The sequence below is a fragment of the Echinops telfairi genome, unplaced genomic scaffold (genome assembly GCF_000313985.2).
Source record: "Echinops telfairi isolate 266 unplaced genomic scaffold, ASM31398v2 ScPeMD7_21;HRSCAF=78, whole genome shotgun sequence".
NCBI classification, from domain to species: domain Eukaryota; kingdom Metazoa; phylum Chordata; class Mammalia; order Afrosoricida; family Tenrecidae; genus Echinops; species Echinops telfairi.
Genome location: NW_022103918.1, coordinates 14,021,524 through 14,034,308, shown reverse-complemented (window position 1 = coordinate 14,034,308; position 12,785 = coordinate 14,021,524). Strand labels below are relative to the sequence as shown.

Here is a 12,785-nt window from a genome sequence, read left to right as displayed (position 1 = left end):
ACTTGTATACTGGATATTTGACATGTTGCAAAAACATAAAATATACTTCTGAGACAGATTTTCATTCCTTTTGACTAAAAGGTTGGTAAGAAAAATCTTAGGTTTTTTTGAAATTATAATTTATACTGTTAGTATTTAAGAATAAGCATTTAATAATTTGAGAATAAGCATTTAATAATTTGATTCTGTTAGCTAAATAAGCTACATAATATCATCAAAGATCAACCACAAAAGAATCTCATCTTCACTATTGACTTAGAACCAAAACTTTTCTGTCTTGAGTAGTTTAACCTACTAAATATATCTCTTAAAAGATCTTCTTTCTTAGAAAGTAGTATTCCTTCTCTTTCATTCCTGAGATATTTCATACATTTAAGCAACTTATGGAAAACAGACACGTTTTAATAGCGTAAATAGCTAAAATTAAATCTCTTTATGATGAGTATAAAACATTCTTAAAGCCTCTAAAGCAATTGTACTTGACAAAAAAAGAATGGGAAAGTGGACTGGCAGTCACGTAAACCAAACTCTGAAAAGCCATTTGTAAATTCTAAAACCAAACAGGAAGGATACTTAGAATTTTCCATTCACAAAGCCATGCCCTAAATTTGTATTTTTAAAGTGGAATAATTCTATAAATCCTAGCTGCCTGGAAATATGCAAGATTACCCAAATATTGTCTAGAACTAGCAAAGAGTACTACTGGAAGCCCTTTTTATATTCAGTACTCACCAAGAATCCTCCATCTGTTCACTAATTATAAATGGCTTATTTTCTACTTTTTAATTGCATTTTTTATCATTTTAAAATGTAATTGTCCGGTATGCTGTTCATATGATGTGCGCATGTATTATTTATACACACACTGTGCATATGTATTTATACACACACACATTGGTTGACTGAGGTTGATTTTTCTGTTACTCAATCCATTCATCTCTCAGTCCCAGTGACACGCATGTGGATAAAAGCTCACATGCTGGGAACGCTTCAGCTTTTCCTCAGACTCAGGTCACTATTGGTCACCAGCGCTGACAAAGACGTACTTTCCGATGTGTCATCTTTTCTGAGGTTCAAAAATGACTCCCGAGTTATCTGAAGGATTTCTCTCAAGCCTTTGTTTTCTTGCTGTAAGAAGGCAAACAAAACTTGGATGTAGCATCAAGAATGTACACAAGTTCATGGTAAAATAACAGTATCCTTTAATTCCATTCCTCATAGTGAATCTAGACAATGTTTTAAGAAAGCCCTGAGTTCAACATCTTCCACCATTGGGTAAGCATATTTGTAACGAGTAGACAACCTCTGACATGGTTTTGATCTACAACCACACACTAAAAAGCAGTTAGCATCCAGGTTTACATATAAACACAAGCCAACAAAAGATAGGCTGTGGTTAGACCGTCTTAGTACTCTATGTACTTTTCTTGACAGCAGGGCGTAGGGTAAATCAGCGGTTTGCTTTCCTCACTGGAATCTCAGAGCAGGCTGAGTAGGTCGTGATACTCAAGGGCAAAGTGACCAAATCTGGTCAGCAAGATTGGTAAGCAAGTCTGCCTTTATTTTTTTCTAGTTATTATAAGAAACTTAGATTTAAATGTCTAAAAAGTAACCTTTCTTAATTCTCTACCACCACTGTCTAGTCTCATGTTCTTAAGTTGTTTTTTTTTTTAATTAATGCAAAATGCCAGTTCATACAGAATTTTTAGTTATTTGGGGAGAAATATGTAATTATTAGCTTTTGAATGTATTTTTGGGGGGGGGCTACAAATTCAATGGTTTGATCATATTAAAAAAAGAGTTGTTCAATCATCACCACAATCAATTTTAGAAGCGTTTCTTTTAAAAAATCATTTTATTGGGAGCATTTACAGATATAACAATCCATAATTAAATTTAATCAACCATCGTATAATTGCTGCTACCATCATTTTCAAAACATTTTTTCTTCTGGACCTCTTTGATATCAGTTCCTCTTTATCCCCTCCCCCTATGAACTCTTATTATATATTATTTTTTGCTGTATCTTATGCCATCCAATGTAACTGTCCATCTACAATTCTGTTCTTCATTCCCCTCAGGTAGTTATACAGTCATTGCTGTCTGCTCCCCCTCGTCCCCTCCTTCTTTTCCTGTAGCCTCAGGGAATCATTACTCCCATTACTCTTTTTGAAGAGCTTATCTATCTTGTATTTCACACATTGAACAATCTTAATTATAAAAATGAACACACGCAGGTCTAACACATGACTAATGAGGTAAAACTAAGACCATAATAGTAAGGGATGGAAACATTAAATACTTGAAGATTATGCGTTTTATCAGTGCATGAAACTGCACCCTGGATATGTAATCCCTTCCGTGTGGCCCTTCGGTGAGAGATGGTCCAGTTATCTTACAGGTGGATTTTGGGGCTCCACTTTGTCCATGTTCCTTCATGTCAATTTGAGTGCTTGTTTTTGAAGTTCTGATACCTATCCCTGTTGACACCTCATGATCACACAGGCTCGTGTGCTTCTTCCATGTGGGCTTTGTTGTTTCACTGACCACTTCTTTGACTACCTTAACCCCTTCCCCCCATATCTTTTAATAGCCAGGCACCATCAGTTTTCCTCACCACATCTGATTATGCACCCATTTGTCTTCAGCAACCGTGTCGGGAAAGTATCATACATGGCCACATCATTAGCACAAACTATTCTTATACTGATAGGACTTAAGTAGAGACCCTAAAGTCCATCTGAAGCTTTTCTCTTTTTCTTGTATTCGCTCCCCATTTCCCTCCAACCTCCTCTGCCATAACCCTAGGAAATAGTTCATGATGGGTCTGTGTATAGAATCACTGTCTATAGATCTACCTACTCTGGACTTCATACACAGAAAAACAAAGAACAGAAAAAAAAATAGACAAAACAAAATATTAAAAATTGGAACAAATTTAAATGGGTCCAAAGGGAGACCAAATGATAAGGTGTTAAAATTTTAAATTTATTTTTAATTGGGAGTTAAAACATGCATTATTCCATACCTCAATCAAAACAAGCAGTATTGAACAATTGCTACCACGATCAGTTTCCAAGCATCCTTTGCCTTCCTGGACAGGTGTTAAATTTTAACCTAACTATATCTGAATTAATCTACTTTCTAATAAGTTTTCTAAGTTACAGTGGCAGAAAGCAGTGGTCACAAACTATGAAGTAGTCCTACTAGTGACATGTTTTTGTAATTTATGTTTTATTTTAACAGTAACACCCATTCAATCATTAGACAAAAGCTGCTTTTGTGTTGCATTGGCAAAAGTGGAATAGTTTGCAAAGCCTAAACATTTACTGGCTAGACTTTACTGAGAAAGTTTGCCAACCCCTACTTTAAAGAACGAGGAAACACTGGATGCTGAGGAAGAAATCATAATCATGTTTGGCCCTCTAAATAATTTCATCACCATGGTTTCAAAATGTAGTTTTTAAGACACTGAAGTGTATTCCACTGGTTTATATTATTAAGGTCTTATGTTTCTGTGGTCTCAAAATAGAGAACGTATGGGGGTACATCAGAAAATATTGCTACTAGAGGTCCAGTTCATACATGCAAAGGTTCATGCCACACACAATGTGTTTAGACATGCCTCTACAATGAGACCACAAAGCGCCTCACTGGCAGGGATGGGCTGGCGGTCATGATGCTGAGTGAAACGCGTCAATCACAAAAGGGTACATACTGCATGAGACCACTGTCATGGACAAAACCCAAGACACAGACTTTCAGTCCAAAGGGAACAGACTGGGAGTTACCCAGGAAGGGCAAGAGAGGAAAGATGAAGCAATAGACTAGAAGGGGTTGACAGGCATTACCTTGGGTGAAGGGATTTTGTCATCCACTTGACAGAGAAATCAAAGGAGGGCTAGGGTAAGTTTTAGGTGGGGAGTTGAGAAGTAAACTTAAACACAAAACCAATGGTAACACCCCATCCCCAATAATTCACAATAAATAATTATCTACATATAAAATATCTGTGATCAGTACATAGTTGCAGCCAAGTTCTCTCGGGAATACACTTCTCTTAGTCTTGTTAGGGTGTCTTCAAAAGAAAAAGTCCAGAAAAAAAAAAGGTCCACTCAAAGCAGTGACTTCTGAGGGGATATGCTGGACCAGTTAAATGTAAGCTAAGAAGGTTAAGGGAACCGTTTTGGGGACTCCTGATAGATTTTCTCAAAGGATATGGGGCAATCATGGGTATCTTATTAGGAAGAAATTTTAGAAAATAAAAACTGCACCTGTGAGAAAAACCCTAGGAAAGTTGTAGCATGTACCCACCCACTCACTCGCACCCCATCATAACAATGCACTTGTGCTATTCTTCAAAAGTACCAAGGTTTGTCCTGACCTGTTCCCCAAACTTACAGAACAAGTTCAAAGGAAAATGATCTCAGTCCCCCAACGATGCCAAAGCTGCTATTTTGAGGTGGTGTAAACTGGAGAGCAACAAATTTCTTTGTGGAAGGGTTAAAGAGATGGACACCCTGCCTGCAGAGGTGTGTAGACCTAGATGAAGCATAGGTCCAGAAACAATAGCTTCATATTTTGATATTTTTGTTTAAGAAAGGTTTCTATGATTTTGTAGCAACATTTTTTGACTTACCCTTTTGTGAGACAAAGGCTTTACATTTCCCAGAGAAATAAGGGTGTAAAGATTATTTTGGATTAAAAATGTTTTTCCTCCCTATCACTGTGATCTCTAATGGAGTGAATGAATAAGTATACCAAACTGAAAAAGGATATTCTATTGACAAGATAAAGCCATACCCAGAACCAGACTCACTGCCCTTGAGCCAAATCTGACTCATAGCAACCCGACAGAGCACAGAGTAGAACTGTCCCCGTGGGTTTCCAAGACTATAAATCTTTATGGGACTAGAAAGCTTCATCTTCCTCCCGAGAAGAGATTAGTGGGTTTGAACTGTTGACCTTGCAGTTGGCAACCCAATGTGTACTTGCCACTGAGTTGATGCCTACTCGTAGAGACCTTACTGGACTGGCTGGAACTGCCTCTGTAAGTTTCTTAGAAAGTAACTCTTTTTTTCTATTAATCATTTTCTTGGAAGGCTCTTACAAATTTATGACAATCCAGCATTCGATTGTATTAAGCACACTTGTACATATGTTGCCATATGTACATTTCCAAAACATTTTCTTTCTACTTGAGCCCTTGGTATCAGCTCCTCTTTTTTCCTCTTCCCATCCTTAATCAATTATGTATTATTGTTGTTGTTTCATATCTTACACTGCCCATTGTCTCCCTTCTCCCACATTTCTGTTATTCTTCCCCTGGTCTAGCTGGATTTGTAAGATAGAACTGGGTTATGGCGTGGTGGTGGTGATGGGGTGCATGGGAGGAAGCATTCAGGAACTAGAGGAATTATGTGTGTTTCGTTGGTGCGATACCACACCCTGGTTGAAATGTCCCTTCCTTGTAATCCTTTGGGTCTACACTCTAACCTCCTCTTTCACATCGATATGATTGTTTGAGATTTTTTGATACCTGATCCCGTCAGTACCTCATGATCACAAACATTGGTGTGCTTCTTCCATGTGGGCTTCTTTGCTTCTTTGCTAGATGGCTTCTTGTTTAACTTCCAGCCTTTAATATCCCAGATGCTCTATCTTTTGATAGCTGGGTACCATCCACTTTCTTCAACACATTTGCTTACATACCCATTTTGTCTTTAGTGATCGTGTCGGGAAGGTGAGTACCAAAGAGTGCCAGGTTATTAGAATAAAGTGTTCTTGTGTTGAGGGAGGCCTTAAGTAGAGGCCCAAAGTCCTTGAGACTAAGTCTATGGGAGTAGAAAAACCCAACTTTCTTCAGCACAATTCGTAACTACTGTATTCTGATCTTAAATTCTTTCATTACTAAATAAATTGTCTTGCATTATAAATCCATATAATCTAGCACCCAGATGAAGTCAAAGAACATTACTATTATCCCAATTTGTATTTTCGTAAAACGGATCTATTTTGGGGGGGGGGGGGCTATAGATTGTTTTCATCTATGTTTGCATTTTAAAACTTACTTCAAGTTGGAATATTCGTTCCTGTTCTTTGCAACCCTGATGCTCATCAATTTCAATGGCTTTCCTCATTACTGCTGCCATTTCAGTTATTTGGTCAACATGTGCTTGTAATTCCTGGAAGAAAAAAAGAAAAATGGGAGTGGGTGAGAGTTTCAAATCAGTGAAATACTTTTTAATCTTAAAAAAAAAATCTGTATGTCAATTAAAATCAGTGTAATACTCTTAAAAGTTTTCACCTGAAAGTCACTTGAACTTAAATGTGCTTTTGAACTCAGATTTGTGACAGGATTAGAATTAAGGGTATTGAAATAAACTAAGTGCACTAACAAGAAAAGCACTTTTCTTGCTTTGCATTCCTTTCATCCCATGTGATCAGCAACCTTTTCTTTCAACATTTACATTTACTAGTGGTCAAGATCATGTTAAATATATTGTTGTTGACAGTCTCTTTCCTCCCTGAAGTCTTCATAACTTAGAAATCTTTTCTGAATCATCTATGCCTATATATGAATCTGAATCCAATCCAGAATTTTTCAAGCTTAAAATCCTCTTTGAGAGCAAAAACTGTATCATCTTAATATCTGCCTATTATTTAGCATTTGGTACATAATACATATTGTGTAAATTGAATAAAATTCTTTTAAGTATTAAAATGTTAAATGGCCTTTTCATACACAATTCTAAATGTAATCCCAGAATAGACAGCTACATCACTATATGCAAACAGCACAAAGTTTTCCCAAAGTCCTTTCCCTTAATCTTTTTTGCACACTGCAATGGCCAGGCACTGTGCCAGGCAACTAAGTCTGCTAAGATCCATCCCCTAGGAGCTTACAGTCTAGTGAAGAGACAAGACAAAAGTTTAAAATCAACAGAAAGTTGAGACTATATTTTCTCCATAAATAGCTTTTACAGATCATTATCTACTGGCAAGGGATAGTATATGACGGCCCTCTAAAAGTTTGTGGGAAAAGTTCAGTAACTTTTAATTCCATTTTCCCATAAAATTTTTGAAGCTCCCTCACATTAAGGCCAAAACATCAATATAAAATCAATAGTTCCCGTTATAAACATCAAGTCTCTTAGCTATATTTACTATTTCTAAAAAAGGTTTTAACAGGACCCAAAATAACATTAAATTAATAATTATGCAAGACATGAGGAGGAAAATTCTAAGTGTCTTTAGCAAACCACACATTTACAATTTTCTTAGTTAACAAAAACGCCAGCCCACAGGCTGAAGCCATCGAGTGCTGGTATGCCGGGAAAAGGAACAATAAGTACTTGGTCTTCACTGTCCAATAGTAGTAGTGCTGTTTAAATTGAACTCAAATAAAATGTAAGTTTTAAAACGTAACAATCCAGGCCCTCAGTTCCATTAACTATATTGCTATATATTATCTCAATAGCTATATGTGGCTATTGGCTTCATGGACAGCACAGATATTGAATGATCTCCATCACTGCAGATTTGGATAGCAAGAATTATATCAAAATAAATATTCAATGGTTTTAAAAAAATCTTTCCTGCTATAAAAGAACCCTGATATATAAGTTTGTTTTTTTTAATGCAGTAGCATATTGAATTAGGGTAGTGACTAAATTGTTTAATACTAACAGTGTTCTCCATTAAATCTAAGGCACTGATTTAGTATAAGAGATTATACAGGATGTCTATTTCTTTGCCTTCAACATGGAGGAAAACAAGATTTGTTTTGATAGCAAAATCATTTTAAGCGAGGAAAAAGAAAACCCAAACAAGCCAAAGCCCTTCTAAATGGAATGGTCAATGGTTCATTTATGACAGTATCCTTCTTAGACGATTATCACAGGTCTAAAGACTGATGTTGATGCAAAGAAGTGCCAGCAGCAAACCCCCTGACCTGTCTTGAAATGCCTTTCATTTTTAACTTTGTCCAAGTTTAGTTCTTTCTTATCTAAAAGACCTGTTTCAACTAAGGGAAAAAAACCCGATCGATACACAAAAAGAACACTACTATACTTAACCAACCACCTTAACAAAGGCATTTTATTTGTGAACTCATTCATTAAAGTTAACAAAAAAGGGGGGGGGGTAACAAAACTCAAGTCCACTGCCATCAGGCTGACTTTGACTCATACAGACCCAGGAAGGGTTTTCAAGACATGAGCTTTATGGTGCAGCCAGCCTTATTTTCCTCCTGTATTAACTAAAGGTTGTTAAACATCTGACTTGAAAATTTTCATTTAATAGTTCAAATAACAAAAATTTTAAAGTTGGTAAAAAATTATTGCCAAGTACATAGTTTTGATATCACAGAAAGAGATAACTATTTGTTTAAATTATAGACATGACTAAAACTTCATAGTAAGCAACAAGGGCAAATGAATGAAAAGCTGAGCTGAACCATCTTTCAAATCTGTAATTTATCTTACAGGTTGTCTACAAAACAATAAACAGAACTAGTTGATAGACTTAAAGTCTCTACACTGAATATTTTTTGTTAGGTTTTGATAAGCACAACATTCTTTGAATTGAGTTTATTCCCTCATCTGACTAGGGGGGAAAAAAATCAATGTAAAAGAACTTTGTTAAAATGGATCCCCGCTTCCACCCACACCCCCAAAGTTGACTGTTTTATTTTGTGTACATTCTGATTTGCTTCCAAGTGCCTCCACTCCAGTCCATGTTGAGGTGCTTCAAGGATGTGTCGAGATGCATCAAGGAAGAGTCCTTCGGAGAGGTTACGATGTACCATGTCAATCTGTAGTACAGAGTCATTATAATGTTAATACGGACATCATCCGTAATCCAAAAACTGAATGAGTGTTAGTTCATGCGTGTTAGCCAATTGTATGAAATGTTTGTTTTTTTAACATTTCCAAAAAGGCATCTAATTAATAGGTGCAAAAAATATATATATGAAATAATAAGCATTGCAGGACTTTGGGTTTTTCTCAAACTTTGACTTTTAAGTGTACTAAAAAACTTCCAGGTGAGGACAAAAATCCTTATTACTGTGTTTTTCAAACAGTCTCATGCTCCAAAATTCTGCTATCTGTAAATGTCTACATGCCCTACAAAATCACTTTTGTGTTTAGGCAGATCAGAACACTGAACAGGTTCCTAAACACATTCTGGAATATCTACAATCTTTCTTTTCAACTACTTCTGCTTATTGACCCCTCAATAATTAAAGGCTGGATTTAAATGCCTTTTCTTCTTTTGACATTTTCTTAGTCTCCTCATGAGAAGCAATCTTGCTTCCTCCATTTCAGTAGCACCTATTTTAGAATTCAGCACATTTGAGGCTGTACTTGTAACCATATCTTGCATTACACTGTGAGCTCCTAAAGCATGGTAATGCAACATATTCACTCATTTATCCTGTTATTACCCATAAAAACCAAGCCAGTGCAAGTGTTTTATTTAATTGAGGCAAGTGTCTCCTTTTTGGGAAAAATCAAAATCACAAACATCAGTATTGGTTAGAATTAATAACATGTAATTCAATAGCCATTTTACCGACGGCAAGTATCAGTACTTAGATGAAGAGTTCAATCTATGTAAGGAAAAAAGATGGCTTACAGCTGCTTTAGAAACTGCACAACTTTGGTGATAAATAATACAGTCCCGGTGATTGTTAAAATCTTGTAATGTGTTTTAAGAAAACATTTGCAGTGTCAAGCTGCTATCAGATAGGGTCAGCAAGCAGCAGAACCTTAATCTAAAAGTTGTTTTTCAAAAAACAGAATATTTTCCTCTTCATATCTTAAAATTATTCCTTAGGATCTTATTGTAAGGTTCTTTTGGAATTTATCAATATTATAATTATCTTAATAATTTTATGTCAATTCATCTCTATGCTTTTAAAAAAACACAAATTATACATTTAAACTTAAATGCTTTTACAATGATCTCATTAACAACAGATGTATCTTATGTTTAAAAAGTTTTGCCACTTAAACACCCAAGGATTTCCTTTAGGTTGGGTGTTTAATAGTGTTAGTTATACAATATGAAATGCAGATTTACTTATTGTTTTAATGCTTGAACACAAAATGTGATTGTTAATAGTTTTCTTAATATTGGGAGATTATTTAAAGATCGATTTAATTTACTACCTATTAATTCTAATTGAATTAATAATTAATTTAAAGCATCTACTAGCACCACTATACAGAAAATATTTAAAATAACCTGGAATATATTTGGATAATCAAGAAAGATAACAATATACCTTAAACCAATGACAATTTCTTAGTTATTAGTTATAACTAACTAGCTCAACACAAGCTAATACAGATAATAGCAATCATCAAAATCTATCCGAATATTTTTATTTCACACCAGCAGTTAAATTTTAGTGTAAAAGAAAATAAATGAGAGGATTGTCTTTTCTGTTTTCACAGCAGTTACAGGCAAACACAAGGACATGTAGTTGTCGGCCATTGAACAACCCGATGTGAACTGCTCAGGCCCACTGATAAATAATTGTTTTGTTTTTCTAAATGCTATATAAACCTGATCCTATTTACCTGGGCAGTTTACCAGTAAACTGTGCATCACAGTAAAAAGCAATTTCTCATGGCCCTCAACTATTCCCCATTGCGCTTATTATAATATTGTAAACCTTAAAAAATATCCTGGGACCTCTATGAAATGCCACTAATGAACCATTGTAAAACAATGAAAAGAAAGTTTGGAAAGCCATTGCTGCAGCTACACCACTAGCACAATTCCTTTTTAAACTATTCTGAAAATGTAGCTTTTGTGTACGTGCAAGATATAATACATACAACATATAACGCGTATGACTGTTTATGTGTGTACTGATAAAGCTTTCAGTGAACCATAGATTATTAGTAGCTAGGTTCTGGGGTGTCAAAAGGTGTATGAGGATTTTCGACTATGCAGACGGTCAATGTTCTTAACCCCGGTGTTGTTCAACACTTAACAGTATACAAAGGGAATGAACACAGGGATGGCACTAAGGTCAACAACAGTAGGAAAACTACTCATTTTTAACTACTTTAGCATGGTCTCAAGGCAATGTTAACAAGTAGTCAATGCAGGCAAAGGGAGCAAAGGTTTAATATACTGGCTCTTTTTCTGCTTCCCAACTCCATGACCTTTCCATTATAAACAGAATCATTTAGAGTTTGAATGAATTAGCTTCATTCAGAAAAGCTATCTTAAAAATGAATGACCATTTAGCTCCTTTCAGATTTTTATGAAAAGTTTTCAGTATTTTTAATTTCAGCAAGATAACAAAATACAAATTAAAATATATCTCTTAAAAACAGGTAACATTACAAAAATAATTCTGAATTGAACAAGCTTACCCAGATTTTCCAAATAAAGTTCATGTTTGAATATATATGATAAGCTACTAGAGAACAGTGACAGAAGAATGAGTCAAACAGAAAACGATATGTCACAAAAAAGAACTGAATAAAAGAGCAGAAGGTCAACTAAAAAGATAAAGTACTCAACAACATGTTCGAAAGGCATTACTAGGCAACTGTGACTTTTTAAAAATCTGAACACAACTTAAATCAATTGTACCTTGTTTCCATTCCAGTTATATTTATAGAACAGATTACCTTGGAGTGTTGCTCTTTTAGCTTCATTATTATACCTGGATCATCTTTTTTGCTTGCCATCAGCAATCTAAACATCTGTTCACGATACTTGCTCATTATAAGTTCCAAAGCAGACTGATGTTCTTCCAGGGATGTACGCAATTCTACCACAAATAACATTACCAGACTTTTGTTAAAGGCACAATAATATTTTCTTCCATATTAAACTTAATTTCTTTTAAAAAGCAACTTATAAATATGGTATTTAGAGGCTCTCGGAGTAAGAAAGAGAAATATGGGACTTTCTACTCCTGTAAAGAGTTAGTGGCTTGGAAACTCACAGGATAATTCTTTCCTGTTTTATAGGGTTACTATGAGTCAGCACTGACTTGATGACAGTGAGCTGAGGCATAAGACTTAACGATCAGATGTATCTTTGAAAACCAATCTGATGCTTATGATGAAGATGGGCTGGCGAGAGAAAAGAGACTGGAATCAGGGAGAACAAATAGGAACGTCAAGGCAAGAGAAGATGAATACCCAAGCTGGGTACACCAGGGGATTTATGTGGTAACTAAAGGAAACACTAGGGAAAATGGATACTGAGGATGGGAATACAGGATGACTCAAAGATGACTAGTATATAGGGAAAAATAAAGAGCAATAAATATGACAAGCATATAAACTAGAAATTGTATTAATGTCGACAGCTTTTGACAGCTGGCTGTTTTTCAAAATATCCAAGGATTCCAAACATGGCTGATGCCAACATACGCCAAACCTACTGCCATCGAATTGATTCCAACTCAGAGTGGCCGCACATAGGGTTTCTAAGACTAGGCTTTAAGGGAAAGGACAGCCCTCCTCTTTATTCCGAGGAGCGCTGGCTGGTGGGTTTAGACTGCCTGCCTTGTAGTTAGGAATCAATGCTTATTCCACAGCGCCACCAGGATGCTTTCCAAATACAGCAAACTTCATTTAACGTTTAAAAAGGAGTCTGCTCACAAAGCCCACATGGAACAACATATCAACCTGTGTGATCACGAGGTGTCGAACGGATCACTGAAGACAAATGGGTGCACAAGCAAATGTGGCGAAGAAAGCTGATGGTGCCCGGCTATCAAAAAGTATAGCGTCTGGGGTCTTAAA

At 35.8% G+C, this 12,785-nt stretch overlaps 1 protein-coding gene across 5 annotated transcripts in view; it reads right to left on the bottom strand.

Moving 5' to 3' along the window:
* Nucleotides 1-153: 153 nt before the first annotated feature.
* The window catches only part of FGFR1OP2 (FGFR1 oncogene partner 2), a 20,465-nt gene continuing 7,833 nt past the window's right edge, over nt 154-12,785 (bottom strand). For 4 of the 5 annotated variants that reach the window (XM_004699988.2, XM_045288391.1, XM_045288392.1 and 1 more), the window contains 4 exons: nt 11,658-11,800; nt 8,702-8,815; nt 6,072-6,185; nt 154-1,128 (listed from right to left, as the gene is read on the bottom strand). In XM_004699988.2, the coding sequence (XP_004700045.1) occupies nt 991-1,128; nt 6,072-6,185; nt 8,702-8,815; nt 11,658-11,800 (509 nt within the window). In that variant the 3' untranslated portion in view covers nt 154-990. The remainder of the gene's footprint in view (nt 1,129-6,071; nt 6,186-8,701; nt 8,816-11,657; nt 11,801-12,785) is intronic. The other variant, XM_045288393.1, reaches the window with a different exon arrangement.